Here is a 27,581-nt window from a genome sequence, read left to right as displayed (position 1 = left end):
TGCATTCAATCGATGACCTTCAGGTTCATGGACTGGTCATGTAGTTGACCTTGGCGGCCATTTTGAATGCAGGGTTCAGAGAGAGTTTTCCCATTGTTGGGTACAGCATAACTCGAGGCCAACAATTTCAGATAAATCACCAAGAATGCCAACTGGGAATTCAGAAGAAACTTCCTTACCCACCAAATGGCATGCAACTTTCTACCACTGGGCGTGGTTGAAGGAAAAAGGGAATAGATAAAAGGGGTAGCTAGACAAATATGTGAGGGTGAAGGGAATAGAGGCTTACAATGATAGATTTCAATGAGAAACGATAGTGTGGCATTGTCATAACTGTAAGAACTGCAAGGGTTAATGAAATGTCTAGAGTAGCCACTGGAGGGAGCCACAGCTACAAGTATATAAGGTATTGATGCTAAGCCTTGTGGAAGGGAAGTGAAGGAGTTAGCTAGAGAGAGCCAGAAGTATTATTATTGTGAGTAAGAGCAGATCATAGTTTATACCAGTATTAAGATTAGTTGTAGATGAGTGTAGTTTATATGTTAACAATCAACTGTATATTCTTTGGAGTAGGTGTCGAATCCAAATTAGTAGTGTTCATAAATGTTCGAGCTTTGTTCAAGTTAAAGCTATTTTGTGGTCTTTGTGAACACTGCGCCAACCATCCTGAATTCAGCAACACAAAGAACACCACAGATAGGAGCACAAACATGGGCGTGGACTGGCTGGGCCAAGGGGCCTGAACCTGGGTTGGAAACTCTTTGTAATTCCATGTAATGCAACGAGATTCCACTTGGAGCAGCCTGGGAAGGTTTGAGGGAGGAAGTTGACCAGGACACCGGGCAACGTCTCTGCTTGTCTTTTAAATAGTGCCATGGGATCTTCAGCATTCATTTGAGCCTTCGGGACAGAGGTGGGAGGTGTCAGTATAACATCTCAGAGTACAGCGCCTACCACAATGCGGTACTTGCTCAGCCACACGCTGAAACTATCGGCTTAGGTTATGAGCTCAAACCCTGACACGGGGCTCAACTTGCGGACTTCCCTGTCCCGCTTGCCATGGGAATTGTTGCCGATGGGACGGACCAGGAAAAGGTTCGCTGACATTGGGCAGGAATAGCCATTAAAGTTCAACCAGTTCTCGTAACAGAACCTTACTCAAAAAGAATGAAGAGATGGGCCGAGGGGCTCGAATGCTATTGCTCTAACCCTTCACTTGTCCTCGTCTAATGAGCTCACACCAGTCCTCATGAAAACAAGGGCCGGGATTCTCCCCTACCTGGCGAGGCCGGGGGTCCCGGCGTGTTGGAGTGGCGTGAACCACTCTGGCGTCGTGCCGCCCCAAAGGTGCGGAAGTCCCCGCACCTTTAGGGGCAAAGCCCTCACCTTGAGGGGCTAGGCCCGCGCCGGAGTGGTTCCCACTCCTCCGGCTGGCGTGAACGGCCTTTGGCGCCACGCCAGCCGGGGCCGAAAGGACTTCGCCGGCCGGCGTCAGTCTGCGCATGCGCCGGAGCGTCAGCGGCTGCTGACGTCTTACCAGTGCATGCGCAGGGGAGGGGGCTCTTCCGTCTCCGCCATGGTGAAGACCATGGTGAAGGCGGAAGAAAAAAAGTGCCCCCACGGCACAGGCCCCCCCCACCGATCGGTGGGCCCCGATCGCAGGCAAGGCCACCATGGGGACACCCCCCGGAGTCAGATCGCCCCGCGCACCCCCCCAGGACCCCGGCGCCCACCCGCGCCCCCAATCCCGCCAGTAAGAGAGGTGGTTTAATCCACGCCAGCGGGAGAGGCTAGTCAGCGGCAGGACTTCGGCCCATCGCGGGCCGGAGAATCGCCGCGGGGGGGGGGGGGCGCCGACCGGCGCGGCGGATTCCCGCCCCTGCTGAATCTCAAGGGGGTGGAGAATTCGGGACACGGCGTGGGCGGGATTGACGCCAGCCCCGGGCGATTCTCTGACCCGGCCCGGGGGGGGGGGGGGGGGGGGGGGTTCGGAGAATCCCGCCCAAGATGTGAGCACAGTTGATGCACAATATGAATGGACTAAATATTTCCATACCCTTCACAGAATTTACATTATGAGGGAGAAATCAAGCGAGGAAGATATTATCTATGTCACTCTGTTGATCTTTTGCAGGAACCAGTTGAAAATATTCTTCTCCCAGATCAACAATTTACCCCCAAAACATTTTACAACCTTTAAAAAAGGTCAACTCAAAATAAAAACTTACGGAGAATTCCTCAATTAACCTGTAGCAACTAAGCTTATAATGTGTAACTGCACAGTACAAGGTGGCACCGCAGTGAATGATGATTATTGTCACAAGTAGGCTTACATTAACACTGCAGTGAAGCTACGGTGAAAATAATGGACTGATGGTAAAAAAAACGCCCCTCACTTTTGGTGCAAATTTCCATCAGTCAAGATTCCAACCTCACTTCCACATCAGGGGACATGTGAAAGGAAGACACTCGCGGCTGGTTGCACATACGAATATACCAATCAGGAGGAGTAGGCCACTCAGCCCCTCAATCCTGTTCCGCCATTCAATGAGATCATGGCAGATCTGCTTGTAACCTCAACCCCACCCCCTGCCTATCTCCCATAACCTTTCACCTCCTCGTCGATCAACCATCCGTCTAGCTCGGCCTTAAAAACATATTCCAAATCTCTGCTTCCGGGATGGCACAGTGGTGGTGGTTAGCACTGCTGCATCGCGGCGCCGAGGATCCGGGATTGATCTCGGCCCCAGGTCACTGTCCTTGTGGAGTTTGCACATTCTCCCCGTGTCTGCGTGGGTCTCACCCTCACACAACCCAAAGATGTGCAGGGTAGGTGGATTGGCCACGCTAAATTGCCCCTTAATTTGAAAGTTCTGCTTCCACTCCCTTTTGAGGAAGATAGTTCCATTTGGACATTTAATCGCAGACCCTGGTCAGCTTCCCCCACCCTTACCCTGTCCAAGAGAGGGTTCCGAGAAAACAGGGTTGTCTTGAGGAGATGGCACAGGCATTTCTTTTCTCTCTCCGATTTTCTCTCCTCTCCCAGGTTCAATTCCGGCTTGGGTCACTGTCTGTGCGGAGTCTGCACATCCTCCCCATGTGTGCGTGGGTTTCCTCCGGGTGCTCCGGTTTCCTCCCACAGTCCAAAGATGTGCAGTTTAGGTGGATTAGCCATGCTAAATTGCCCTTAAGTGTCCGAAATTGCCCTTAGTGTTGGGTGTGGTTACTGGGTTATGGGGATAGGGTGGAGGTGTTGACCTTGGGTAGGGTGCTCTTTCCAAGAGCTGGTGCAGACTTGATGGGCTGAATGGCCTCCTTCTGCACTGTAATTTCTATGAAAAACACCAACCGCAAACAAAAAAATTCCCCATATCAATTGATGCCAGCTGCCCTACATATGCCTTGCCCAAGGGGGCACCATTCATGCCTCCACCGTTGGGCAGCACGGTAGACGGTAGTGCAAGTGGATAGCACTGTGGCTTCACAGCCCCAGGGTCCCAGCTTCGATTCCCGGCTTGGGTCACTGTCTGTGCGGAGTCTGCACGTTCTCCCCGTGTCTGCGTGGGTTTCCTCCGGGTGCTCCGGTTTTCTCCCACAGCCCAAAGACGTGCAGGTTAGGTGGACTGGTCATGCTAAATTGCCCTTAGTGTCCAAAAAAGGTGAGGACGGGTTATTGGGTTGCGGGGATAGAGTGGAAGTGAGGGCTTAAGTGGGTCGGTGCAGACTCGATGGGCCGATTGGCCTCCTTCTGCACTGTCGATGTTCCTTGGATGTGGCAAAGTTGGCGACGCAGGCAATTTATAACGCACTGCATCACACAGTTCAGAGAGCCCAGTGGTCGTGGCAGTGGACAAGCAATCCAGGTACTGAGTTCAAATCCCACCATAGTCAGTTACGAAACTGAATTGAATCAATCGATAACCTGTCGCCGGAAGATGGTGAAAACGGCCAGGTTGTTGCAAATATCTAACTGATACATTCATGCCCTTCAGCGAAGAGGAGGTGCCAGTCTACCGCTTGTGATAATGGTTCCACACAACATAGTTAGCCCTCAATGGCTTCAGGGGTCACCAGAGGTGAGGCAAGAAACACTGCCTTAGCACTACTGTCCACGTCCTATTTTAAGGATGGGATATTTGATCCAATTAGTTGCCAGGTTGGGATAATGCTCCATCAACAACATGGGTCGTTTCTTCAAATTTCTCCAAAACTAATAAAGACGTGCTGTAAGATACAACAGCGGAATTTTTGTTTTTGCAATTTAATCATGGATTTCTTTTAAACCCTAGCAAGAATGATTTATTTTTTAATTCATTTACGGGATGTGGGTATCATAGAATCCCTACAGAGCAGAAGGAGGCCATTCAGCCCGTCGATTCTGCATCGGCCCTCCCGAAAGAGCACCCCTACTTAAGCCCATGCCTTCCACCCTCTCCCCGTAACCCAGTATCTCCACGTAGCCTTTTGGACACTAAGGGGCAATTTAGCGTGGCCAATCCACCAAACCTGCACATCTTTGGACTGTGGGAGGAAAGCGGAGCACCCGGAGGAAACCCACGCAGACACGGGGAGAACGTGCAGACTCCACACAGACAGTCACCCGAGGCTGGAATCGAACCCAGGTCCCTGGTGCTGAATAACAGCTGTGCTAACCTGTGTGCCTTTAACAGCAAAATAGCACATCTGGAGGTGACTTACTTCCAATGGGAGGAAAACGCAACACCCACAAGCTCTTGCGGACAGACCTTTCTCGGTTCCCTGATGGCGGGACACGATGATCCACAGGGTGGGCGGGGCTGGAAAATCCCGCCCAGTGCCCCGACCCCAAATTCCCAAAATGATTCCCATCACAGCAATCTCTCCATTGGGAACGAAAACAGTATACCCCATCATCATTTCGCAAAACGCAAAGACGAGAGATTAAAAGAGGGGATCAGACTTCCAGCAAAGGTTAAACCCGCGTCGATTAACACATCTTTTTAAAGCACAGCTGGATAAATGTCTGATTGAAAACGTAATTGAAGGTTGCATGGTTAAATACAGACAGATGATTAAATACTCCAGGGACTGCAACAATCTCCATACTTCTACAACAATGTAAATGCCATCTGTGGAAAGCAACCAGCCAGTGCTGAATAATGAGAGGTTGCAAGGTTAAACAGATAGAGTGGCATTCGGCCCAATTACCGTCAGGGGTCAGGGGGGGGGGAAAAAAAACTTTTGCAGAACTTTCCCTCCCAAGATTAGATAAGTTGGACAAGGTTCGCCACAGGGCACAATGTGCGTGATCTGTGCAAGCAGGTTCAAAGGATGAAAAAGCCTTTCCAGAACTGTGGCTGAAAAGGTTCTTAATGCAGCTTGAACACAAAGGTTACAGTGTGGAAAAAAAAAGAGATTGACCGCCTCTACTCCTTGGTGCTGGTTACCACATAGGTCATTGGAAGTGCAGATCTTGTGACATCTGTACACAGGAACAAGCCTCCATTCTGGCAGTAATTAACGTTCAATGGATCTACAGTGAGGTAATGACATAACACTCTCCAGACACCTTCAGGCAATGAGTGGTACAGTATGTTTTCCCCAAACATCACCATGGCTGAGGAACATTCCAGAATCTCATGATAAACTGCAAAAACAAATGTGTTTGATACCATTGAGTCAGGGTGATTCACTCACTTTTTCTCTTTCCCGCCCCGGTCGAGAGAGGTGGGGCCGGATTTTCCTCGTGGCAACGGGAAACGGGGGGGGGGGAACCGATCCCACGTCCCCTTCCCACCTCCGTTTTTCACAGGGGTCTAAAAAGACCCAAGGCTTGGGTCTACTGCCCAATTTGGGCCACGGAGAGCAGGAATGGACACCGAACAGCAAGGAGTGTTCTGGTCCGAATCAGCAACCGTCGCTACGGCCATTGTCTAAGTGGCTTCTGAGACCGATACCAGGAATGGGCGGGTTGTCTTAGGAGGGAAGGTTGGCGAGGTTAGGTTTGTACCCACTGGAGTTTTAGATGTGTCAGAAGCGACTAGATCTAAACCTTTAAGACCCTGCGAGGTATTGACAGGATGGATGTGGAGAGGGTGTTTCCTCTTGTGGGAGAATCTAGAACCAAGGGTCACTATTTAAAAATAAGGGGTCATTCCTTTATAATAATAATAATCTTTACTGATGTCACAAGTATGCTTGCATTAACACTGCAATGAAGTTACTGTGAAAATCCCCTAGTCGCCACATTTCGGCGCCTGTTCGGGTACACTTGAGGGGGAATTCAGAATGTCCAATTCACTGAACAAGCACGAGAGTCAGGACTTGTGGGAGGAAACCGGAGCGCCGGAGGAAACCCACGCAGACAACGGGGAGAACGTGCAGACTCCTCACAGACAGTGACCCAAGCCGGGAATCGAACCCGGGTCCCTGGCGCTGTGAAGCAACAGTGCGAACCACTGTGCAAAACAGAGATGAGGAGGAACTTTTTCCTCTCTCAAGAGGGTGGTGAATCTCTGGAACTCTCTTCCTCAAAAGCAGCGGAAGCTGAATCTTTGGATATTTTTTAGAGCAGAGGTGGATAGATTCCTGATTAACAAGGGGGCGAAAGGTCATCAGGCTTAGGCAGGAATGCGGAGTTGAGATCACAATCAGGTCAGACATGGTCTCATTGAATGGTGGAGCAGGCTCGAGGGGCTGAGTTGCCTACTTCTCCTGATCTGCATGTTCAGAAGTGTCACCTTGCAAAAGCCTCCCCGAACAGGCGCCGGAATGTGGCGACTCGGGGCTTTTCACAGTAACTTCATTTGAAGCCTACTTGTGACATGCGATTTTCATTTCATTTCAATCAGAGAATCTCTGTCTTCAAAGCGGCCAAGGAAAATGGCATGTTGGTTCCCCAGGTTACGGCAGGGAACGCTTGGTGAATGAAATTCCATTGTTGCCCGATTGTTTTTCTTGTGTCTAAGCTTTCACGCATGCCATCAAATAAAATCTCGACGTTGACGCCCCTATTCCCATTCAGTTACATCCGGTCGGCTTCAGAGAACTCCCAATGGCCGCTGAAAATCTTGGGAGGTGAGAAGATCAGCTCTTAACGAGTTCAATTCATGAGGTTCTAAATTCCCTTTTCCACCTGCCTTCCGTTCTCAGGTCCTCAAGGAAAGTCAGGGACAGGACGAGAGGTGACAAGCCGGCATGTAGGCCTCCTATTTTCCTTGTGGGGAGGTGGTGGCGTGATGAGATTGTCACTGGACTGGCAATCCAGAGAGCCGGGGTAACGTCTTGGGAGCTCCCAGGTTCAAATCCCACCACGGCACATGTTGAAATTTGAATTCAATAAAAGTCTGGAATTGAAAGTCCAATGATGACTTTTCAACAATGATTGGTTGTCATAAAATCCATCTGGTTCACTAATGTCCTTTAGGGAAGTAAATCTGCTGTCTTTACCTGGTCTAGCCTACATGTGACTCCGGATGGATGGTGGTTGACTGTTAAATGCCACGCAGCTTTGGGGCAATTAGGGAAGGGAATTATTGCAGTGCTACCTCCATTCCTGTCAGCATCCTGCCCCTCCACATTTTTCTTGCTGTGAGAGAGACACGCAGATAGACTCCGAGAATCGAGGACCAAAGTTTGACAGCAAGTCGGGAGGGTTGGTGTGGGCAGCATTCCGACATTGCAAAATGTCGCCACAATTTCCATTAAATGAATCAGGCGCGCTAGCTGCCAACTCATCTACTGCCCGCCCAAGGCAGCTACAAATTGAGGAGGTGGCAACTTTAGAATGCCCAGGCGCCCACAGGCATGTCATTAAGAATGTGCCAAAATCCAGAGATAACAACCTGTGCAGAGTCGTCTTCTGTTACCCTGGGCCGGTCATGGGAAAGGTGACACAAATATGGAAGCTTGCAGAATTCCCCTGTTCTCTTGAAACAATAAGTAAAGTCGGGGGGGGGGGGACATCATTGGGAAAAACTGAAAAGTGCAGATCTCCTCGGAAGAGTAAAGGAAAGGGGTTATCCTACGCAGAAAACCCTTCGATATAGGTGCCGAACCCAGTGCTCAGACTGCACGACAGGGATTTGCCAACAGCCAAATACCCTCGAGCATCACAGTGAGCCTAATACACAATGGAGGCACGATGTTCAAGGACCGCAAGTACAACAGGTCACATTAAAGCATTCTACACAGAAAATACTGAGCAGGTTTCAACACTCTTGTCAGGACCGCGACACTGCTGATCATACGATCCGCACTGAATATTGCTCAGAAAAACGGAGTTAATCCTGTGTCTGAACTTTGGTTGGCCATTACATTTATGCCAATGTTGGCATTCGATCGATTCCTCTTAATATCTTGAAATCATCAATCAAATGACCCTAACCTCCTAAATTCGAGCGTGTAAAATCAAAGCTGGTGCAATCTTGGTAAAATCCAAGCTGGTGCAATCTGCCCTCGTAATTTAACCCTTCCAAGTCCAGGCAGCACGGTAGCATATTGGTTAGCACTGTAGCTTCACAGCGCCAGGGTCCCAGGTTCGATTCCCTGCTGGGTCACTGTCTGTGCGCAGTCTGCATGTTCTCCCCGCGTCTGCGGGGGTTTCCTCCGGGTGCTCCGGTTTCCTCCCACAGTCCAAAGACATGCAGGTTAGGTGGACGGGCCATGCTAAATTACCCTTAGTGTCCAAAAAGGGTTAGGAGGGGTTATTGGGGCAGGGTGGAAGTGAGGGCATAAGTGGGTCGGTGCAGACTCGATGGGCCGAATGGCCTCCTTCTGCACTGTATGTTCTGTGTCTAACTCTGGTAAAGCCAAGCTGCACTCTGAGGGGTTGCTGAGATGTGACAGTCTGAACTGAATACAGTACAACGGAATTTTCCAGCCCTTCAAGCCCGTAGGGGGTTTTCCAATCCTGTCGGTGTGAACCGCGGTCTCAACAGCTCACCAACCCCACCGCAGGGGAACCCGCACACCCGCATCTCATCGACGTGTGGCAGGCAGACTGCTGGAGTTAAATGGGCCTTTCCCCATTTAGTACAGCAATAGGATATTCATTTGTGGAGGGTTGAAACAGCACATTCTATTTATATTAAAGATCTTCCATCAGCTTGCTGTTACAATAAAATAAATATTTCACGTCATCGCATCTTTCACATTTTGCTGCCAACATTTCTCATTTTTAATACTCCATGTCCACTTTTCTAATGAAAATGCCTATGTAAACATGTCACGCTCCCACGTGGACCTGTCACATTCTAATTAATCCTATCAGTGGTAGTTCTGCAGCACCACACATTCACTTTATACAGCTCCTAGGGCAACACTATGGGGAAACTCCTTTACACCAACAAACATTGTCATCTCTTCTTCCCAAATTATACTCCGTTACTTAACTAAAAATTCAGCTGGTGGGCTCATTTTTTCTGCCTCATTTCAATTCAAATTTTCTACACCAACATTTACTACCAATTGGTCGAAATAATTAAATCAATGTTGCCTCCCATAACATCACCCACCCTGTCCGCCCCCCGTCTTAAACTTGTAATTCTAGGCTTAGGTTGAATTCAAATTTCAACATCTGCCAAGGGGGGATTCGAATCCAGGTCCCCAGAGCATTACCCTGGGTCTCTGGATTACTAACCCAGCAGCAATACCACTACGCCACTGCCTCCCTTGCCTCAAGTGGTTAAAATTTAATAGCTCCACTAATGACGTTCTCCGTACATTAAAATAAAAATCAATATTCTTTATTTATTTTTTTTAAATTTAGTGTATCCAATTCATTCTTTTCCAATTTAGGGGCAATTTAGCGTGGCCAATCCACCTACCCTGCACATCTTTGGGTTGTGGGGGATAAATCCACGCAAACACGGGGAGAATGCACAAACTCCACACGGACAGTGACCCAGAGCCGGGATCGAACCTGGGACCTCAGCGCCGTGAGGCAGCAGGGCTAACCGACTGCACCACCGTGCTGCCGTAAAAATCAATATTTGACCATAATTATTTAAAGAAATGTGAGAGAATGCATTTCAAATGCTTTATTCACTGATTTCATTTAAAAACCATAGAGGTTCTGTATCTGTGTGTGTCTGTGTGGCAGAGCAAGAGAGTAGAACAAATAAGACAAATTACTAATTACATACCTGGTATAGTTTTACTTGCTATTCTGATTGTACTTTCTAAACATCAGATAACGTATTAAGCGAAAGAAAACAAAGGTCTTGTCATTCCAATGGGGATTCTTTTTTCAAAAAATCATATCATTTTGAAAGCAACGGAATTTTTTTTAATTGTCACTTGGCTATCAAATGTGTGTTCATAATTATATACCTCATTTAAATGGCATATGTAGCCAAATGAGTTTTCATGTTAGATTTCCGAGCAATGGAGGAGACTGTACACTAAGCACACGCCTTGCTGTTAAATGGGTCCCAAGCCAGATGGCAAAGTTTGGTTTATTTACAAAATGCGGCATTACTTGCGTCTGTATCCCACCTACAGTTATCCCCTGCCCTCCAATCCCTTTTCAGCTGAAGACAACACTTAGTCTCTACTCCCCAAAGAAGACCTTGAGCGAGTGTAAAATGGGTCGATGGGCGAGTTGGACGCCCGTCTTTCGCATCGACCGATTTTTATTTCCATTCAAGCCAAAAAGAAAAAAATCAGAGGAGGGAGATCAGGAAGCACGTAATCGTAGAAGAACTTGTAGTTCAGGAGGCCATTGAGCACATTGTGTCTGTGCTGGCCTCTCCAATGGCAATTCAGGTAGCCCCACTCTTCTGCTTTTTCCCCATAGCTGTGGCAATCCCGCCTCAGATAATTACCCAATTCTCTATTGAAAATCATGGTCAAATCTTCCGCCACCACTCCGCTCTCAGGTAGTGCAGGGCAGATCCTAAACACTCACTGCTTAAAAGGTTTTATCCCTTTTTTTGCCATTACTTCTTTTGCCAATCACCTTCCAAAGGTGTCCTCTGCTTCTCGCACCTTCTACCAATGGGAACAGTTGCTCCCTATCCACAGTTCTAGCTGACTACCCTTCCTCCAGCTTGCTTCTTTTCTCCGAGTCCACACCCAGTCTTACTCAGTCAAGCACAGTGAGCATCAACAGTAAACAGACTCACAATCAAACACAGAACAATTTAACACTACATTTCATCTGCAGAATAACAAACTGACATGTTGAGAACAGTTGTGAGAGACTTGAGAAACGTCTATGAAGATTCGAAAGAAACAATGTTTTCATTTCCCTGGGGCATGGAGCAGGACAAGACAACGTGAATTCAGCACTACGCGAAGACTCTGCGCAAAGATGGTGTGGAATCTGAAAAATGTTGTTGAGGGAAATCAGCAACAAGGGCGGATAAAGGCAGAGTGGATCAACATAACTTAATTGAAGCAGACTTGAGCTTCTTTGGCTATATATCAACCATTACACCTGACCTGGTGTTATCATGTTGCAGTGTATGTGTAACACCAAATGTGCTCCAATACTCAAAATTGGCCTTAGTAGCGCAGACATGGGAGGCAGCACTTAGGCCTTCAAACCTGTTAAGAACATAATGCAGGAGAAGAAGTGGGCCATTAACCCTGCGAGCCTGCTCCGCCATTCAATTAGATAACTGATCATCTACCGCAACACTATTTTCCTATGCTTCCCTCAGATATCTATCGATCTCTGTCAATAACTCTGGGGTAGAGAATTTCAAAGACTCGCCACCCTCTTGAGAGAAGAAATTCCTACTCCTAAATAGCCTGCCCTTTATTTTGAGACTGCGTCCCCAGGTACCAGAGCCGCCAGCCAGGGAAAGCATCCTTTCTGCGTCTACCTTGTCTCGCCCTTTAAGAACTTTGTAAGCTTCAATGAGATTCGTTTAATTTTATTGTTATTATATTTTATCCTGTTTTCTATTCCGCTGTTCCACGAGATCATGGCCGATCTACGGCCTAACTTCATATACTGGCCTTTACCCCATATCTCTTTCTTAATGCCTTTGGAAAACAAAAATCAACCAATCTCAGTTTTAACATTTACAATTGATCAGACATCAGCTATCATCCATGGAAACAGGTGTTCGGAACTTCTATTCTTCTTCAAGTGAAGAAATGCTTCCCAATTTCAATCCTGAAATGTTTCCATGCTTTCACTATGCTCCGTTAAGCCCAAGGCCCACCAATCAGCAGGTTTCTCCCAATCTGTCCTGCTTGGCGAAGGTCTTGTGTCGCGGTGGGCAGCGCTGCTGCCTCAGAGCGAAAAGCTCCGGGTTCAAGTCCCACCCCAGGACTTGATGGCCCCCCTTGATGGGGAGGTGGATCTAGCCATGGAAGCAAATAAAAGTTTCCCTTGAGCAACACTAGGTGGGAAGAGAAACAACAAACAATCCTATTTATTTGCCTTAATATCGAGGAAATTGTGGTCGAATGGTTTATAACAACATCAAAACGTGTCCTTTGCCTGGTCAATATTTGGCTGGTTTGCTTTGTAAAAATCGAGCATTGGATTGACCTCACTAGCAATGGCCACATCCCGGGAACAAGTACGAAAAGTTAACATATCAATTGTTTTTTGTTTCAAAAGATCGTTTTGTAAAGCACAGAACTTTAATTGTTTTGCACTGTCCAAGTGGCAATGGCGCACATTCCGTTTATCGCCTTTAATTGGAATGAACCTCATGTCTCTGCAGATAGAAGCCAGGGAGGGAGGGATTTAGAGTGGCAGCATGGTAGCAGGGTAGTTAGCACTATGGCTTCACAGCACCAGGGTCCCAGGTTCCCGGCTTGGGTCACGATCTGTGGGAGTCTGCACATTCTCCCAGTGTTTGCGTGGCTTTCCTCTGGCAAGTCCCAAAAGACGTGCTATTAGGTAATTTGGGCATTCTGAATTCTCCCCGTGTACCCAAACAGTTGCCAGAATGTGGCAACGAGGGGCTTTTCACAGTAACTTCACTGCAGTGTTAATGTAAGCCAACTTGTGACAATAAAGATTATTATTATTAAAAGCTTGGTCCTAATGACGGGTTATAACAACTTATCTTAATTTCAATCCACTTTTAACCTTCTTCTTCAAACAACATTCAATAAATAGTCAAGAAATCCGGCCATTAATTCCTGACCGGCCTTGCTGTTTACCGACAATCTACTGGGGTAAACAAAGAGTGTGCATAATAGAACTTTCCAAACACTGTGTTTCAGTCACACGATTATATATTAGATATTTCAACATGTGTGGAAAATCAGTGTTTTTCTTTTTATTCATCGAAACACAGATACAGATCTCGAAGTCATGGGCCAGGATCCAGAAATGTTATTTACTGGAGCACAGAGAAGGGGGGCTTTGTTCCGCCAGAAGTTACAAATAATGTCATGGAGGTCTTTAACTTATGCAAGACGAGACTCCATACGGAATGGATTTAAGTTGCCGAAGACAGCAGCATGCGACAAGACAATGGGGAATGGCATAGGTGGACGGAGTTGCTCAAAAGTGGGTGCCTCACAACCTCCAATCTCATTGAAATATATCAAATGGGGAGATGGGGTGGAAAGTGTGAGGGAATTACAAATTTCAAAAGTTTGAAGAAAAAGATGACGGTTCAGGTTTTCCCTGCATGGTTTACTGAAGCATAACGTTTGGGAAGTTCCCCCAGCAAATTGTCAGGAAACAGAGTGTCATAATATACACCAGTATATCATGGTGCAGACACACACTGATGGACACACACAGGGGCCAATCAACATGTACAAACACCGCAGCCACGCACCAGTTAGAATACACACACTATAAAGGCAGAGGGCACCACGGTTCCCGCTCATTCTGGGTGCTGCCTCTGAGTGTAACAAGAACTCATCCAGCCCAGCATAGACTCACACCACGTGCTGAGAGAATCAACTGGTTCGGTTTCTATTTCAAGTTAGCATCATTTAGACCCACAGTCATCGTGTGTTAGTTAGTTAGAAGTTAATTAATAAAATTGAGTTGAACCTTCATCAGTGTTGGAAGTGTCTGTTCATCTCTCAAGTCTACACTAGCCAACACATTACAGAGCAAGGCTGGTCAGGAATTAATGGCTGGCTATGTTGACTATTCATTGAATGTTGTTTCAGAAAGAAATCAAAAGTGGTCTGAAATGAAGAGAAATTGTTATAACCCATCATTCGGAGGCTTTGTAATAAGTCTTGATTTTGCCTGGGTGAGAGCATTTGGAAGTATTTAGATGAGTACTTGAAACGCAACAGCACACAAAGATACAGACCAAGTGCGGGAAAACGGGCTTAGGATAGGTGCACATGGTCGGCCAGAAACGATGGGCTGAAGGGTCTGTGCTGTGAAGTTTTATGACTATGCCTCCAGTGCAGAGAAAGTACCCGTGGAACGTCCGGCTCAGAGGCGAGAAGGATCAAATGTGACATCTTGAAAGGAGATATGACCTTCCCCTTTGGCTTTGGGGTGGTTTGCTAAAGCGGGAACTGTTATTCTTAGAGGATGATGTGGAGATGCCGGCGTTGGACTGGGGTGAGCACAGTAAGAAGTCTTACAGCACCAGGTTAAAGTCCAACAGGTTTGTTTCAAACACAAGCTTTCGGTGCATAGATGAAGAGGTAGGTTCCAGAAACATATATATATGGCTCTCTCTGGATCTGTAAAGACTTCATTACCTGCAAATGCTCGCATTCAAAGTAGCGTCTTGCATCTTTGACTCCCATGAACGAATAAATAAAAATAGTTCCCCCTTCATAGTAATTGCACTTGTTAGCTATGCAGATAAGAGAAGACACCAGAAAGCAGAAGAAAAGCATGAATGGTTGATTAAATTTGACTCGAGTATCAGGTTCTTCCATTAGTTCATTAGAAAAACATTAAAGATTGAGCAGGCCTCTTTTTCACACTTTGGAAGGATTTACTGTGTGAGGTTCTCCGCTTTTAATACACTCGGATGCCCTGCTAACTAATCTGCAAGGATGGTAATCAGTGGCTAGCATTTTCTGACCTTGTTCTGCTCATCTTCTACATTTTGCATCAGATTCAATGGAAAGCGGTTCTAAGAACATTGGAGGAAGTTTATCCGGCCCCTGGCTCTCATAAACAACCAGTCATCATCTACCATGTCAAGCCCTCTAAAAGTTTGATATGTTTCAGTGAGACGGGAGGATGCGAGGGACACACTTTTGAGCATCTCCATCCATCAATGTCATTTCCTGCCGGCCTGCTCACAACACCATACCGTCTCGTACATCATCTTCCCTCAGATAATCCACCAGGTTCTAATTGGCATAATAGAAAACCCTAACCCCCATTCCATCAGCCTGAACTGCTTCTCAAGATCTTGAAACCTCCCCACGTGAAGGCCACGGTTAATGCAGGTCTCACCCACTCACGTATCACCCAGTTAGCAACGAGCACTTCTGACCTCTAACAACGCCAAACCCCATCTAGTGCAACAGCAGCAATCTCACTGTACATCATTCCGAAAGCAAGGGACGTCTCCCAGGTAGCCGAGCCTCCCAAATTGATTCAATACCAGGATCGAGCAGGGCCGAGGGCTGACGGTAAAGAGGTCAGCAATAGCAAAGACAGAAACGGGTACCATAACCACGAGGATCAGAGCCTGAGTGAGTCCGCTGATTTAGCTCAAATCGGAGCTATTGCAACCCCACTAATGCTTTGACTGAAGCTCTTGACCTTCGACCTGCTCTTTCATGCCAAGGCGACAATTATTACCCATCTTTTGACAGACCCCATTAAAGGCTTCTCCTTTCTGTGGAACTGACAGAAATGTGAAAAGCTCATAAAGTGGGTTTTTATTACTAAGTGCATGCGGAGTCACCTGGCAGTGAGTGGGAGTGGAGATAACATCATAGGACATCCAAACATTTGACTGTTCTTCCAACCGAGATGGTGACCTGGCTAATGGAGCGCCATCCTTCACTGATTTTTTTTTCGTCAATTTAAAGGCAAAAAGACTTCAAAAATTTGCACTTCTGGGGATAAACGAAATAAGGGTCACAAGTGGCGTGCTTCAAAAATCAGTTCAGCCCAATTAAAACGATTCATTTCTTCGGATCATCTGCACCCACCAAAGAGGGCAGACAGAGCCTTGGTTTAATGTCACACCCCGTCAGACAATGTCGTTTTAAATAGAATATCGTTTCCTGCGACACTGTCATTTTGGACAGGGTGCAGTTGCCACCTCCTTAATTCTATAACCTCCACCCCGCCTCCTCCTGCAGAGTCAGCAGTTTGTGAAAGTGTATGATTCTTTACTCATTTTCGGTGGGAATATTAGGTTGACTGGGGCGGCACGGTGGCACAGTGATTAGCACTGCTGCCTCACAACGCCAGGGACCAGGGTTCAATTCCAGCCTTGGGTGGCTGTCTGTGTGGAGTTTGTACCTTCCCCCCCGTGTCTGCGTGGGTTTCCTCCGGGTGCTCCGATGTCCTCCCACAGTCCAAAGGTTTGCAGGTTAGGATTGGCCATGCTATATTGCTCCTTGATGTCTAAAGGATAGGTTGGGTTCCTGGGATGGGGAGGGGCCTAGGTGGGATACTCTTTCCGAGGGCCGGTGCAGACCTTATGGGTCGAATGGCCACCTTTTGCACTGGAGGGAGTCTATAAATTGTATCCACTTGCAAGTTCCCCAATGCGCAATGGAGATCAGTTAGCTGCTCGTGAATTTCAGACTCCTGATCAGAAGAACCCAGAATCAAATGCCTGGCTTTTTAAAAAAAAAGAAAGATAGCTTTTTATTTATAGCATCTGCCACGACCTCGAGTCTTGGCACTCATAAGCCTTGAAAAGGACCAAGTGGTTCAGCTGTAAGAACACAAGAACCACTCTTTGCTACATACTCTATTTTGCCCACGCACATGTTTATGAAACTGAACCGAAATCAACAAACTGCAGCAAAACGAGTGTGGCAATCTTAAAACATCAATGGCGGTAAAATCAGCTATTATGGTGAAGCAGTACTTCGGGCAAACGTGTGGTACAGTTAGCAGTGTCCCGGCCTTACAGACAGAAGCTCTGTGTTTGAGTCTCACCCCAGGACCTGATGGCCAAACAGTTTGGCGGTCAATCCGATACTCCTTCCAACATGCCAATGGGGGGTAGGAAGAGTGGGAGAAATTCCTGGTCAGCCATGTGATGGAGAGAAAGTTGTCATCTCGACCGTCACTATACACAGCTCCAGATACATCATAGATATAAAAATGTTGTTGCCACCGTGATTCAAACTCCCCGAGTGCTCTGTAACGCACCACCCACCAAACTGGAATATTATATTTAACATACTTTATAAGGCCATAAGATCATAAGAAGCAGTAGCACAGTGGTTAGCACAGTTGCTTCACAGCGCTAGGGTCTCAGGTTCGATTCCCGGCTTGAGTCACTGTCTGTGCGGAGTCTGCACTTTCTCCTTGTGTCTGCGTGGGTTTCCTCCGGGCGCTCCGGATTCCTCCCGGAAGTCCCGAAAGACGTGCTTGTTAGGTAATTTGGACATTCTGAATTCTACTTCTGTGTACCTGAACAGGCGCCGGAATGTGGCAATTAGGGGCTTTCACAGTAACCTCATTGCAGTGTTAATGTAAGCCTACTTGTGACATTGAAAATTATTATTAAAGACATTGGAGCAGAATTAGGCCACTCGGCCCATCGAGTCTGCCCCGCCATTCAATCAGATATCACTACCTGAAAGGATGGTAGAGGCGAGAATCCTCACAACATTTGAGAAGCATTTGGATGAGGGCTTGAAGCAGCATGCAAGTCTACGAATCATATGCTGGAAATGGAATTGGGATAGGTGCGTGTTGGCCAGCACAGACACGTTGGGCCGAAGGGTCTCTTTTCGTGCTGTAAATCTTCATGACTATGTCCCTCATACTTCTCCTTTCGCAGAGGTATGCCAAGTTGCTAACCAGGCTTCTCAATCTCAACTTGCTCTCGGAAATGCGTGTGGCGGGTGAGGATATCACACAAAGGAGTGTGTTCCCAACATCTGCTGTCAGCCATGGACCCGTGATCCAGCAGCTCCAGGCAGGCACAAGGGCAGACAACTGGAGGCTCAAAAAGATATTTTTCTCCCATACATCTGCAGATCGCTAAATGGGATGCAGTATCTAACGGCAATGTAGAACTTCAAGGTACAAGAGTTTACCTGCGTCATCGATCTACTTAGAATGCAGCTTTATCTTATGCCAAAACAATCATAGAAAGCAGTGCCTCTACCTACGGCCGGGGTAACCACAAAGAGAACTTCAATTAAAGCATAGTGAAATCACTACCAAAAGTTGTGGCATGACTGCATATTTGCCGGGTGGCAGTGGTTAGCACTGCTGCCTCATGCCGCAAAGGACCCGGGTTCAATTCCAGCCCCGGGTCAGATTCCGGCCCCGGGTCCCCGTCCATGCAGAGGTTGCACATTCTCCCTGTGTGTGCGTGGGTCTTACCCTCACAACCCAAAGATGTGCAGGCTAGGTGGCCACGCTAAATTGCCCCTTAAATTGGGAAAAAAAAATTGGGTACCCTAAATTTAAAAAAATAATTTAACAAAAGTGATTGCATATTTTTTCTTTAATGCCAGCACGTTTGTCCTACGGATATTAATGCTCCATACAAGTCTCCTCAGCCAGCTATATAAGCAGATTCTTCCATTTCTTCCTACTGCAGGTACATATTTGGCCTCCCCTCAAGTGCATTCCTGCTATTTGTTTCAAGCACCCCCGTGGTAACGGGTTCCACATTCTAACCAATCTCTGCACAATGAAATTCCTCCTGAATTCCCCAGTGGGTTTATTAGTGATGACCTTTTGTCGTATTTCAGTCAAAGACAGGACGAAAACTGCGTCAGAAGCACGGCTTCCTATTCATTATTACTCAAATCAGATGTGCGGAACCTGACCACACACAGAGGAGCCCTTTGTTCTTATCATAGATTCCCTCACTGTTTATTGAGCTAACAGAATTACAGCCAGTGCGCTTATTTCATTTGTTCCTACCCAACAAACCCCCAAAAAAAGAGACAAGAGTCCACGTTTTTTTTTCCCAAGCGCATGTTGGACGTTCATGATAAGTGCACTAAACCAAAACAATCTGTTTCAAAAATCGTGTTGCGATTGTTAGAGCAAGCGGCCTTAAAAAACAAAACTGAGCGATTGCCAAAGGCAAACGAAAACAAGAGAGGTTGTCAATTTGCACAAGAGGGTCCAATGTGCTGCCATATCGTGAGTGCTCTCATCGGGAGCAGAGAGATTAAATAACGAAACACCATAGACATTAACGATTAAACAGAATTAAACATTCCAGGAAACAAGAGCAACCCTGATCCAAACCGAAACCAGGCCCACAGAGTTACAAATAACAAATAAAGGCAGGTGGTGGCGTAGTGGTATTGTCGTTGCACTAGCAAACCAGGGGTAATGCTCAAGGGACCTGGGTTCGAATCCAGCCATGTCAGATGGTGAAATTTGAATTCAATAAAATCTGAAATTAAAAGTCTAACGATTACTGTTGCTGATTGTCGTAAAAAAACCCCCATCTGGTTCACTAACATCCTTTAGGGAAGGAAATCTAGGGGGTGGCATGGTGGCTCAGTGGTTCACACTGCTGCCTCACGGTGCTGAGGACCCGGGTTTGATCCCTGCCCCTGGGTCACTGTCTGTATGGAGGTTGCATATTCTCCCTGTGTCTGCGTGGGTCTCACCCCCACAACCCAAAAAGATGTGCACGGTAGCAGAATTGGCCACACTAAATTGCCCCTTAATCGGCAACAAAAAAAAGAATTGGGTACTCTAGATTTGTTTTAACAAAAAAAGGGGAAGGAACTCTGCCATCCCTAAATGGTCTGGCCGACATGTGGCTCCAGACCCACAGCAATGTGGTCAGCTCTGATCTGCCCCTCCGAAACAAGGCTTGGCAACAACCTTGCCAACTATGCCCACATTGCATGAAATAATATATGTATTCTTTAATTGTATTATCAAGGTGAGGGAAACACTGTTGAAGGACATTCATTAATTAAGTATCTTGAGCACAAGTAAGACTTCCATGACCGCTGGGCACCTGAGGTGCATCATCAGCGCCAGGAACATCATTTGTCAAGTTTCCTTCCAGGTTTTGCTTTTGTTCCAGCCAAGTGGTCATTCTTTAGCTGTTTGTTTGATTTACTCAAAAGGGTGCACACAGAAGGTCTGTTGGTTCTGTTGCAATAAAGTAAACCCTTGAAGGGTGATCATTTATTTAATTAGTTTATGCCCATTGGATTCTCTGAGAGAGAGAATAAAGAAAGGCGGACATATGTAAGGCTGTGTTGTGTAAACAAACCAAGGACTTTGTGTCTAGTTTCATACTTCACCATCTGGCTTGCAATCCATTTAGCATCAAAGGCATGTATTCAGTATAAAGTGTAAAATCCCATCCATTGCTATTTAGGATATAACTCACTTAGCTACATATGCCATTTAAACGAGGCTTGTAGCACGTTTTATCATTCCGAACACACGGACAATTAAAGATTTTTAAAATAAATTTAGAGTGCCCAATTCTCTTTTTCCAACTGAAGGACCCACATAGACACGGGGACAATGTGCAAACTCCGCACGGACAGTGACCCGTGGCCGGGATCAAACCTGGGTCCTCAGCGTCGTGTGAGGCAGCAGTGCTAACCACTGCCCCACCGTGTCGCCTGACAAATGAAGATTTTCTATTGATTTCAAAACAACATGTTTTTTGGGGGGGGGGGGGGGGGGGGGGATGGATTCCCGTTGGGATGACAAGTGCTCTGTTTTTCTTAGCTTACTATGTTATCTGATGCTTAGAAAGTATAGTCCAAATAGCAAATAAAACTACACCAGGTATATAATTAGTAATTTCTCATGTTTGCTCAATCCTCTCACTCTCTCTCCCACACAGGCACACACACATATGCACACAGCAGCTTTGCTTGCAAAACAGTTCAAATGTAAATGTCTCCTGGACTAGAAATGTATTCTCACTTTTTTCTTTGAATAGTTTTAGTCAAACAATGACATGGATTTTTTTTTTTTAAACCTAGATTGTGATAAAGGGAGCTCGCTATATTCCAACCACTGGTCTCGCTGGCATTCCAGGGAAAATACTATGACTACATAGGGCAGACACGGTGATTAGCACCGCTGCCTCACAGCACCAGGGACCCAGGTTCAATTCCAGCCACGGGTGACTGTGTGGAGTTTGCACGTTCTCCCTTGTATCTGCGTGGTTTTCCCCCACAATCCAAAGATGTGCAGTTTAGGTAGATTGGCTGTGCTAAATTGCCTCTTAGTGTCCAAAAAAGTTGGGTTGGGTTGGGTTACGGGGATAGGGTGATCTTTCAGAGGGTCAGTGCAGACTTGATGGGCTGAATTCCCTCCTTCTGCACTGTCGGGAGACTATGATTCGACACATGCTATTTAGCGGGATTATTCCCAATGGATGAGTCACTGCTGCTGTTAAAGGTATTGGGCCTAATTTTAACTTAATGGAGGAGTTTGAAAAGAGTTAAAATCTCTCCCAAATTAGGCAAAGGCCAGGAAACATTGACAACTAAAGTAGCAGAAGGCCATTCAGCCCTTCGACACTGTTCCGCCATTCATTATGATTATGGCTGATTAAGTTCAATGCCCTGATCCCATCTTCCCCCCATATCCCTTGATCCTTTAGCCTCAAGAACGCTATCTAATTCCTTCTTGCAATCACACAACATTTTGGTCTCAATTACTTTCTGTGGTAGTGAATTCCACAGATTCACCACTCTCCGGGCGAAGACATTTCTCCTCACCTCAGTCCTAAAAGGTTTACCCCTTATCCTCAAACTATGGCCCCCTAGTTCTGGACTCCCCCACCATCGGGAACATTCTTTCTGAATCTACCCTGTCCAATCCTGTTAGAATTTTGCAAGTTTCTATGAGATCCCCTCTTACTCTTCTAAACTCCAATTAATATTATCCTAACCGATTTAGTCTCTCCTCATATGACGGTCCTACCATCCCAGGAATCAGCCTGGTAAATCTTCGCTGCACGCCCTCCATAGCAAAAACATCCTTCCTCAGATAAGGACACCAAAATTGCACACAATACTCCAGGTGTGGCCTCACCAATGCCCTATACGGAAAAATAGAATTGCAGTAAATTGCAAGAGTTTAAGTAAGAATTCGAAGGAAACGTATTAAAAGGCATAAATGTTCCAATTAAGGGGCAATTTAGCATGGCGCTCTGCAGCGGGGTGTGGGGCTCACTCGTGTCTGACACTGTCACCCCCTCACCCCCTCTGGGGGACTCCTGGAATCTGGCACATCAAAATTGATGGTTCTTTTGTTTTTCTGCCTCCGTAGATACTTCAGGCAGTGCCCTATTGCCCCCCATCCACCAACACCCCCACTCCGTCCCTCCCCACCACCCTCCTTTCCCCTCTCTCCCCACCACCCCCCTTCCTTTCCCTTCTGTTGGTACAGAGCCGAGGGTATCTGATCTCTCCAGCGCAAAGCTTAGTGTTTGTACCATTTGTTTTTTGTAGAAATGTGTTGTGAACTGGTTTAACAATCAGAGTACTACCCCACTCCCTGTACGTTGGTGGAGGGGAGGGTGCCCTGTTTCTCCAGCACAAAATTAGCGTTTGTACCATTTGGCCTTATATCTTTTTTACTGTTTTAATAAAAAGATATGGCCAATCCACCTACCCTGCTCATCTCTGGGTTGTGGGGGTGAAACCCACGCAGACATGGGGAGAATGTGCAAACTCCACACGGACAGAGACCCGGAGTCAGGATCGAACCCGGGTCCTCAGTGCCGTGAGGCAGCAGTGCTAACCACTGCGCCACCTTGCCACCCTCCAACGATAAATTTAACCACGCTATCATACAATATGCATTTTTTAAGTATTTCATTTAAGATTTTGGATGTAAAATGATTGTTGCAAAAAACGGTAGTCATTTTTTGGGGGGATAACAGAGTGACATCATTAATATTTCAACAGGCTGTGACAGTGAAAGTAGACATAGTGAAATTTGATTTCAAATGACTTAAAAATTTACAATTCAAAAAGTTGGCACTAAATTGCGTCCAAAAACATGACACGGGAAGGAAAGGTAAGCAAACACCCATGTAGCTACGTGCGTGAGTTCAGAGGCTATGGTTCCAAATGTCAAAAGTATTTTAAAAATATCGTGTTGACTTTTCTTAACCTGCAGTTAAAGATTTAGAAGCAGCTGTCAATTTGTCAACTCACCGAAGACTATTCACCTCTAACTGACCCCTATGTCACAGAAAAGTGGATTCAGACTCTGCATGCATCAACCAGGTTAATCAGACATTTGTAATGGCTTTGCATGACTTCTTTGTTTTTGTATTCATCAAATCATAGAACAATGACAGCACAGAAGGATGCCCTTTGGCCCATCATGTCCTTGCTAGCTCTCTGGTAGAACAATTCACTGAGTGCCACCATCTCTGGAACTGTGATATCGGGTGGGACTCTGCGACTGCCGACGCCGAAATCACGTTCGGCTATTGGCCGAAGAATCCATTTTTACGCCGAAATCGGGGGCGGTGCCGTTTCTTGGTTGCTCCGCCCCCTCAAAAATGGCGTAATCGTTGAGAACGCCGCATGCCGTAGGGACGGCCTCAGGACGTCACCTGAGGCCGTCTCCCGATGCTCCGCCCCCGATGGGCCGACTTCCCAACGGCGTCGGTCGTGAGTGCTCACAGTTTTCGGGGACCTCACGTGGCGGCGGCGGACTGTATCCAGCGCCGCCACAGTCGGCGGGGGGGGGGGGGTTTCGCTGGCGGGCGGGGGGGGCTTTGGCGGGGGCTGGGGGGACTAGCAGAGGGTGGTCCGGGGGGGTAAGGGGGGGTTACAGGGGAGCACTATCTGGCAGGCCCGGTCCATGTTGAACAGAGTGGCTGTCGCAGGTCGCCGCCGTGCACATCCGTGGCCAGGCCATTCTTCGTCCGGGGGTGTTTTACGTGGTGCGTCTGCTAGCCCCCCCCCCGGGCAGAGCATCGGTGCAGGGACGAAGCCGACTTTTTGGTCGTAAGACTAGACACATGCGCCGGACATAGCCTCAGGATCGGAGAATCCAACCCATTATCTTTGAGATAATGCCTTCTTTAGTGGTCACAGAGGGACCAGTCAGAAGTTTCAACAAAAAAGTTTATTATCAAAGTAAATGATGTACAAGTCACAATTCAAGTCGTAGACGGGACTGCACACAACCGCACGGGTCCTAGCTGGGCCGGCTTTTTTTTTTACATTTTCCAATTAAGGGGCAATTTAGCGTGGCCAATCCACCTAACCTGCACATCTTTGGGTTGTGGGGGTGAGACCCACACAAACATTGGGGGAATGTGCAAACTTCACACAGACAGTGACCCGGGGCCGGGATCGAACCGGGTCCTCAGCGCCATGAGGCAGCAGTGCAAACCACTGCCCCATGTGCCGCCCCCCCCCCCCCCCAACCTGGGCTACCTTTTAAATCCAATCCCTATGAGCCTCAGGGAGACATTAACCAGGTCATCCCTGTGGATCGTAGAGCATCTCAGATCAGCGTGACTTCACAAAGAAACAGATATCTAATGAGCATTTAGAGGCATATAATAGGAAACGTATCACCAAGACAAAACTGTGTGTAAACCGTTAGGGGGAAATCAAGCCCAGGATTTTCATTTGTCACTGAGAATTATTTTTCACAATGGTGGACAAAAGACCAGCATCCTTGCCCATGAATGAAGACATTGTAGTTCAAAGTCCCACTCCAGAGACTTGAACACAAAACCTAGGCTGGAACTCTAATATTCCATTGAGGGAATCCCCAGTTCAACCCCAGGGCTCTCCGGAGTCCTGATCAGTAGGGGATCCTACAACCAATATCACCGCAAACAGATCATCCTGTCATTATCACTTGTGAAAAAAGATTGCGGTGCACAGATTAGCTGTGCACATTCCAACAGTGACACTTCAAAAGTACTTCCCTGTCTGTAAAACACTTTGTGACGTCCTGCGGTTGAAAGGTTTTATTTTAGGTAAGCAAGTCTTCCCCCCCCCCCCCCCCCCCCCCACTTTATGAGCGGGAATAGAAAGTTGGTGCCTGTGCATCTCCCAACAGATACAATACTGCTCAAATATTAATGGTACTGCTGAAAACTAATTTCTCTTGTTTCGACTTGAGCAATGAAGGCCTGGAAGGTGTTCTAATCCTCACCTGCTGGGGTAACATGTTATGCAAGGGGGAAACAACGAAAAATGAAAATGAAAAATGAAAATCGCTTATTGTCAAGAGTAGGCTTCAACCAAGTTCCTGTGAAAAGCCCCTAGTCGCCACATTCCGGCGCCTGTCCGGGGAGGCTGGTACGGGAATCAAACCGCGCTGCTGGCCTGCTTTAAAAGCCAGCTATTCAGCCCAGTGAGCTAAACCAGCCCCTATACTTCAGTGTTTCATAAACTCCAGTGTTTTAGAAACTTGCTCATTAGTCTGCCTGGCTGGGGGACTGAAATGGGCAACAATACACAGATGTGACAGGCAGGCATTTGAAGAATCTCAATCATGTTGAGTGAAAATAGTTATTTCGGGTTAGATTCTGTTGCACAGCAGAATGAAAACTGAGCATTGCTTGACTTGTACATGTGAAACACTAGATTACCTCTGCCAGTTTGGTCTGGCCTGTAGACACTTCCCAGGGCCAGGCGTGGTAGCGGGACATGGCGCCTCAGTTGTTCAGTGGTCTCAACTCGCCGAAGTGCATATTGTTCCAAATGGGTGGCAGGAGCGTTGGGGTCGGCGTGGCTGGATGGGGAGGAGCGGTCAACTGGGACATTGCGGCCGAACGGGGTGCCGGCACCTTCGGAACTGACCCGGGGGCCAAGGTGGCCAAGATCAGAGGACGGGTGCGGGGACCCAAGGGCAGGGTTGCGCCCAGCGCCGGGTGGCGAATGGGATGAGGGCGCCTCGCCTGCCGGAGCCACCTGTCCCCTATTCTCATCGTACAGACTGTGCGTGTATCTTCGATCGAGTCGGTCGAAAGCAGAAGGTTGCTGGGGCACGTCGTGCCTCTCCTGATTGGACAACTGGCTCTGGGTTCTGTAAGGGGGCACGTTCTCTCCATACTCATCGTATCTGGTCCTGGGCTGGTAGGGGTACCCCCTCTCTTCCAAAGGCGGCACTCTGCGGTAGGGGGCACTTTCATCCACTGCATATTCATAGCTGGGCTCATAGGAGTTGGGGTAAGCGGGCTGCCCCCCCGGGAAACGGGGATAAGGTGGCTGGGCGAAGGAGGGCTCCGGGTAGGAGCTGGGCTGCCTCTGCCTTGGGGAGGCCGGCAGGTACCGGTGGGTGTTGCTGGGGTTCCCCAAGGTGCCCTGCCTCCAGTTGTCCGGCACCTGGCCAAAGCCGAACGGGTGCCGGGTCTGACCCCTCACCGTCTCCGAGCCCACCCTGCCCGGCTGGGGGGGCGCCTGGCGCCGCCCGGTGCCCCCGGGGCGGAGCTGGCCCCCCAGCCAGACCCGGGGGTGGCTGCCGGCGGGCTCCTGGCCGGCCGGCAGGTACTCGGAGCCGCTGTTGAGGAGGCTGTAGAGGCGGCCGTTGTTCTCCCACTGGATGACCTGGCCCCAGCCGCCCTGAGCCCCCGCCAGCGGCAAGCCGAGTGAAACTAACCAGGAAACTGACCAGCAGCCCAGGACAGCGGGTAGCAGCCTGGCCCCTTCCATGGCCACCCAGCCCTGGGGGCAGCCAAACCTCCCCCTACCCCTACCCTACTCAACTTTGCAGAGTTAAACTTTCTCAGACCTCGCTCCGCAGCAACAACAACAAAAACTTTTCTTTAGGAAAAGTTCAGATTTCCTGGCGATGCTCTGTCCCCGACTGCACACAGCTCCAGACTGAACATGTTGGGACAGGGTGGATGGTGAGGGAGGGAGGCAGAGATTAGCCAAGTCTGCCTAACCTCATTTGTTCCCCAGTGCTGTGCAGACACTCCAATGCACCAACTTTTCTCTGCTCCCCCTCTCTCTCTGTAGGTAATCACATCCCTCCTCTTTTGACTCTGCAAACTCTGGGGGCAACTCTTCCGCCGCTGGACCCTTCTTCCATAAGGGATTCCGCGGGATCCCTGCGCCCGATTCGCTCTCTGCATCGCAAAACGTTACAAAACAAAAAAAAAAGCAAGATTCAACAACCAATTGCAACTCTGCAGGGAATTGAAATCTGCAGGAAAGTTACCCCCACACACAAACACCATGTCCATGCAGTTTGCAAGAACTCGTGAGAATAATAATTATTATTATGAGAATAGGGGCTGGTTTAGCACAGTGGGCTAAACAGCCAACTTGTGATGCAGAACAAGGCCAGCAGCACGGGTTCAATTGCCGTACCGGCCTCCCCGAACAGGCGCTGGAATGTGGCGACAAGGGGCTTTTCACCGTAACTTCATTGACGCCTGCTTGTGACAATAAGCGATTATTATTATAATTTTTTATTGTCACAAGTAGGCTTACACAATACTGCAATTACGTTACCGTGAAAAGCCCCTAGTCGCCACATTCCACGCCTGTTCGGGTACACTGAAGGAGAATTCAGAATGAACAATTCACCTAACAGCGCG

At 47.8% G+C, this 27,581-nt stretch overlaps 1 protein-coding gene across 1 annotated transcript in view; it reads right to left on the bottom strand.

Moving 5' to 3' along the window:
• LOC119956780 (lysyl oxidase homolog 1-like) overlaps positions 1-27,072 on the bottom strand; it is an 82,085-nt gene extending 55,013 nt beyond the window's left edge. The window contains exon 1 of the mRNA XM_038784186.1: positions 25,626-27,072. Within this exon, the coding sequence (XP_038640114.1) occupies positions 25,626-26,688 (1,063 nt within the window). The 5' untranslated portion in view covers positions 26,689-27,072. The remainder of the gene's footprint in view (positions 1-25,625) is intronic.
• Between the last annotated feature and the right edge of the window lie 509 nt (positions 27,073-27,581).

The sequence above is a fragment of the Scyliorhinus canicula genome, chromosome 24, assembly GCF_902713615.1.
Source record: "Scyliorhinus canicula chromosome 24, sScyCan1.1, whole genome shotgun sequence".
Lineage (NCBI taxonomy): Eukaryota > Metazoa > Chordata > Chondrichthyes > Carcharhiniformes > Scyliorhinidae > Scyliorhinus > Scyliorhinus canicula.
Note: the sequence above shows the minus strand (reverse complement) of the source record. Positions and strands in the feature narration are given on the sequence as shown.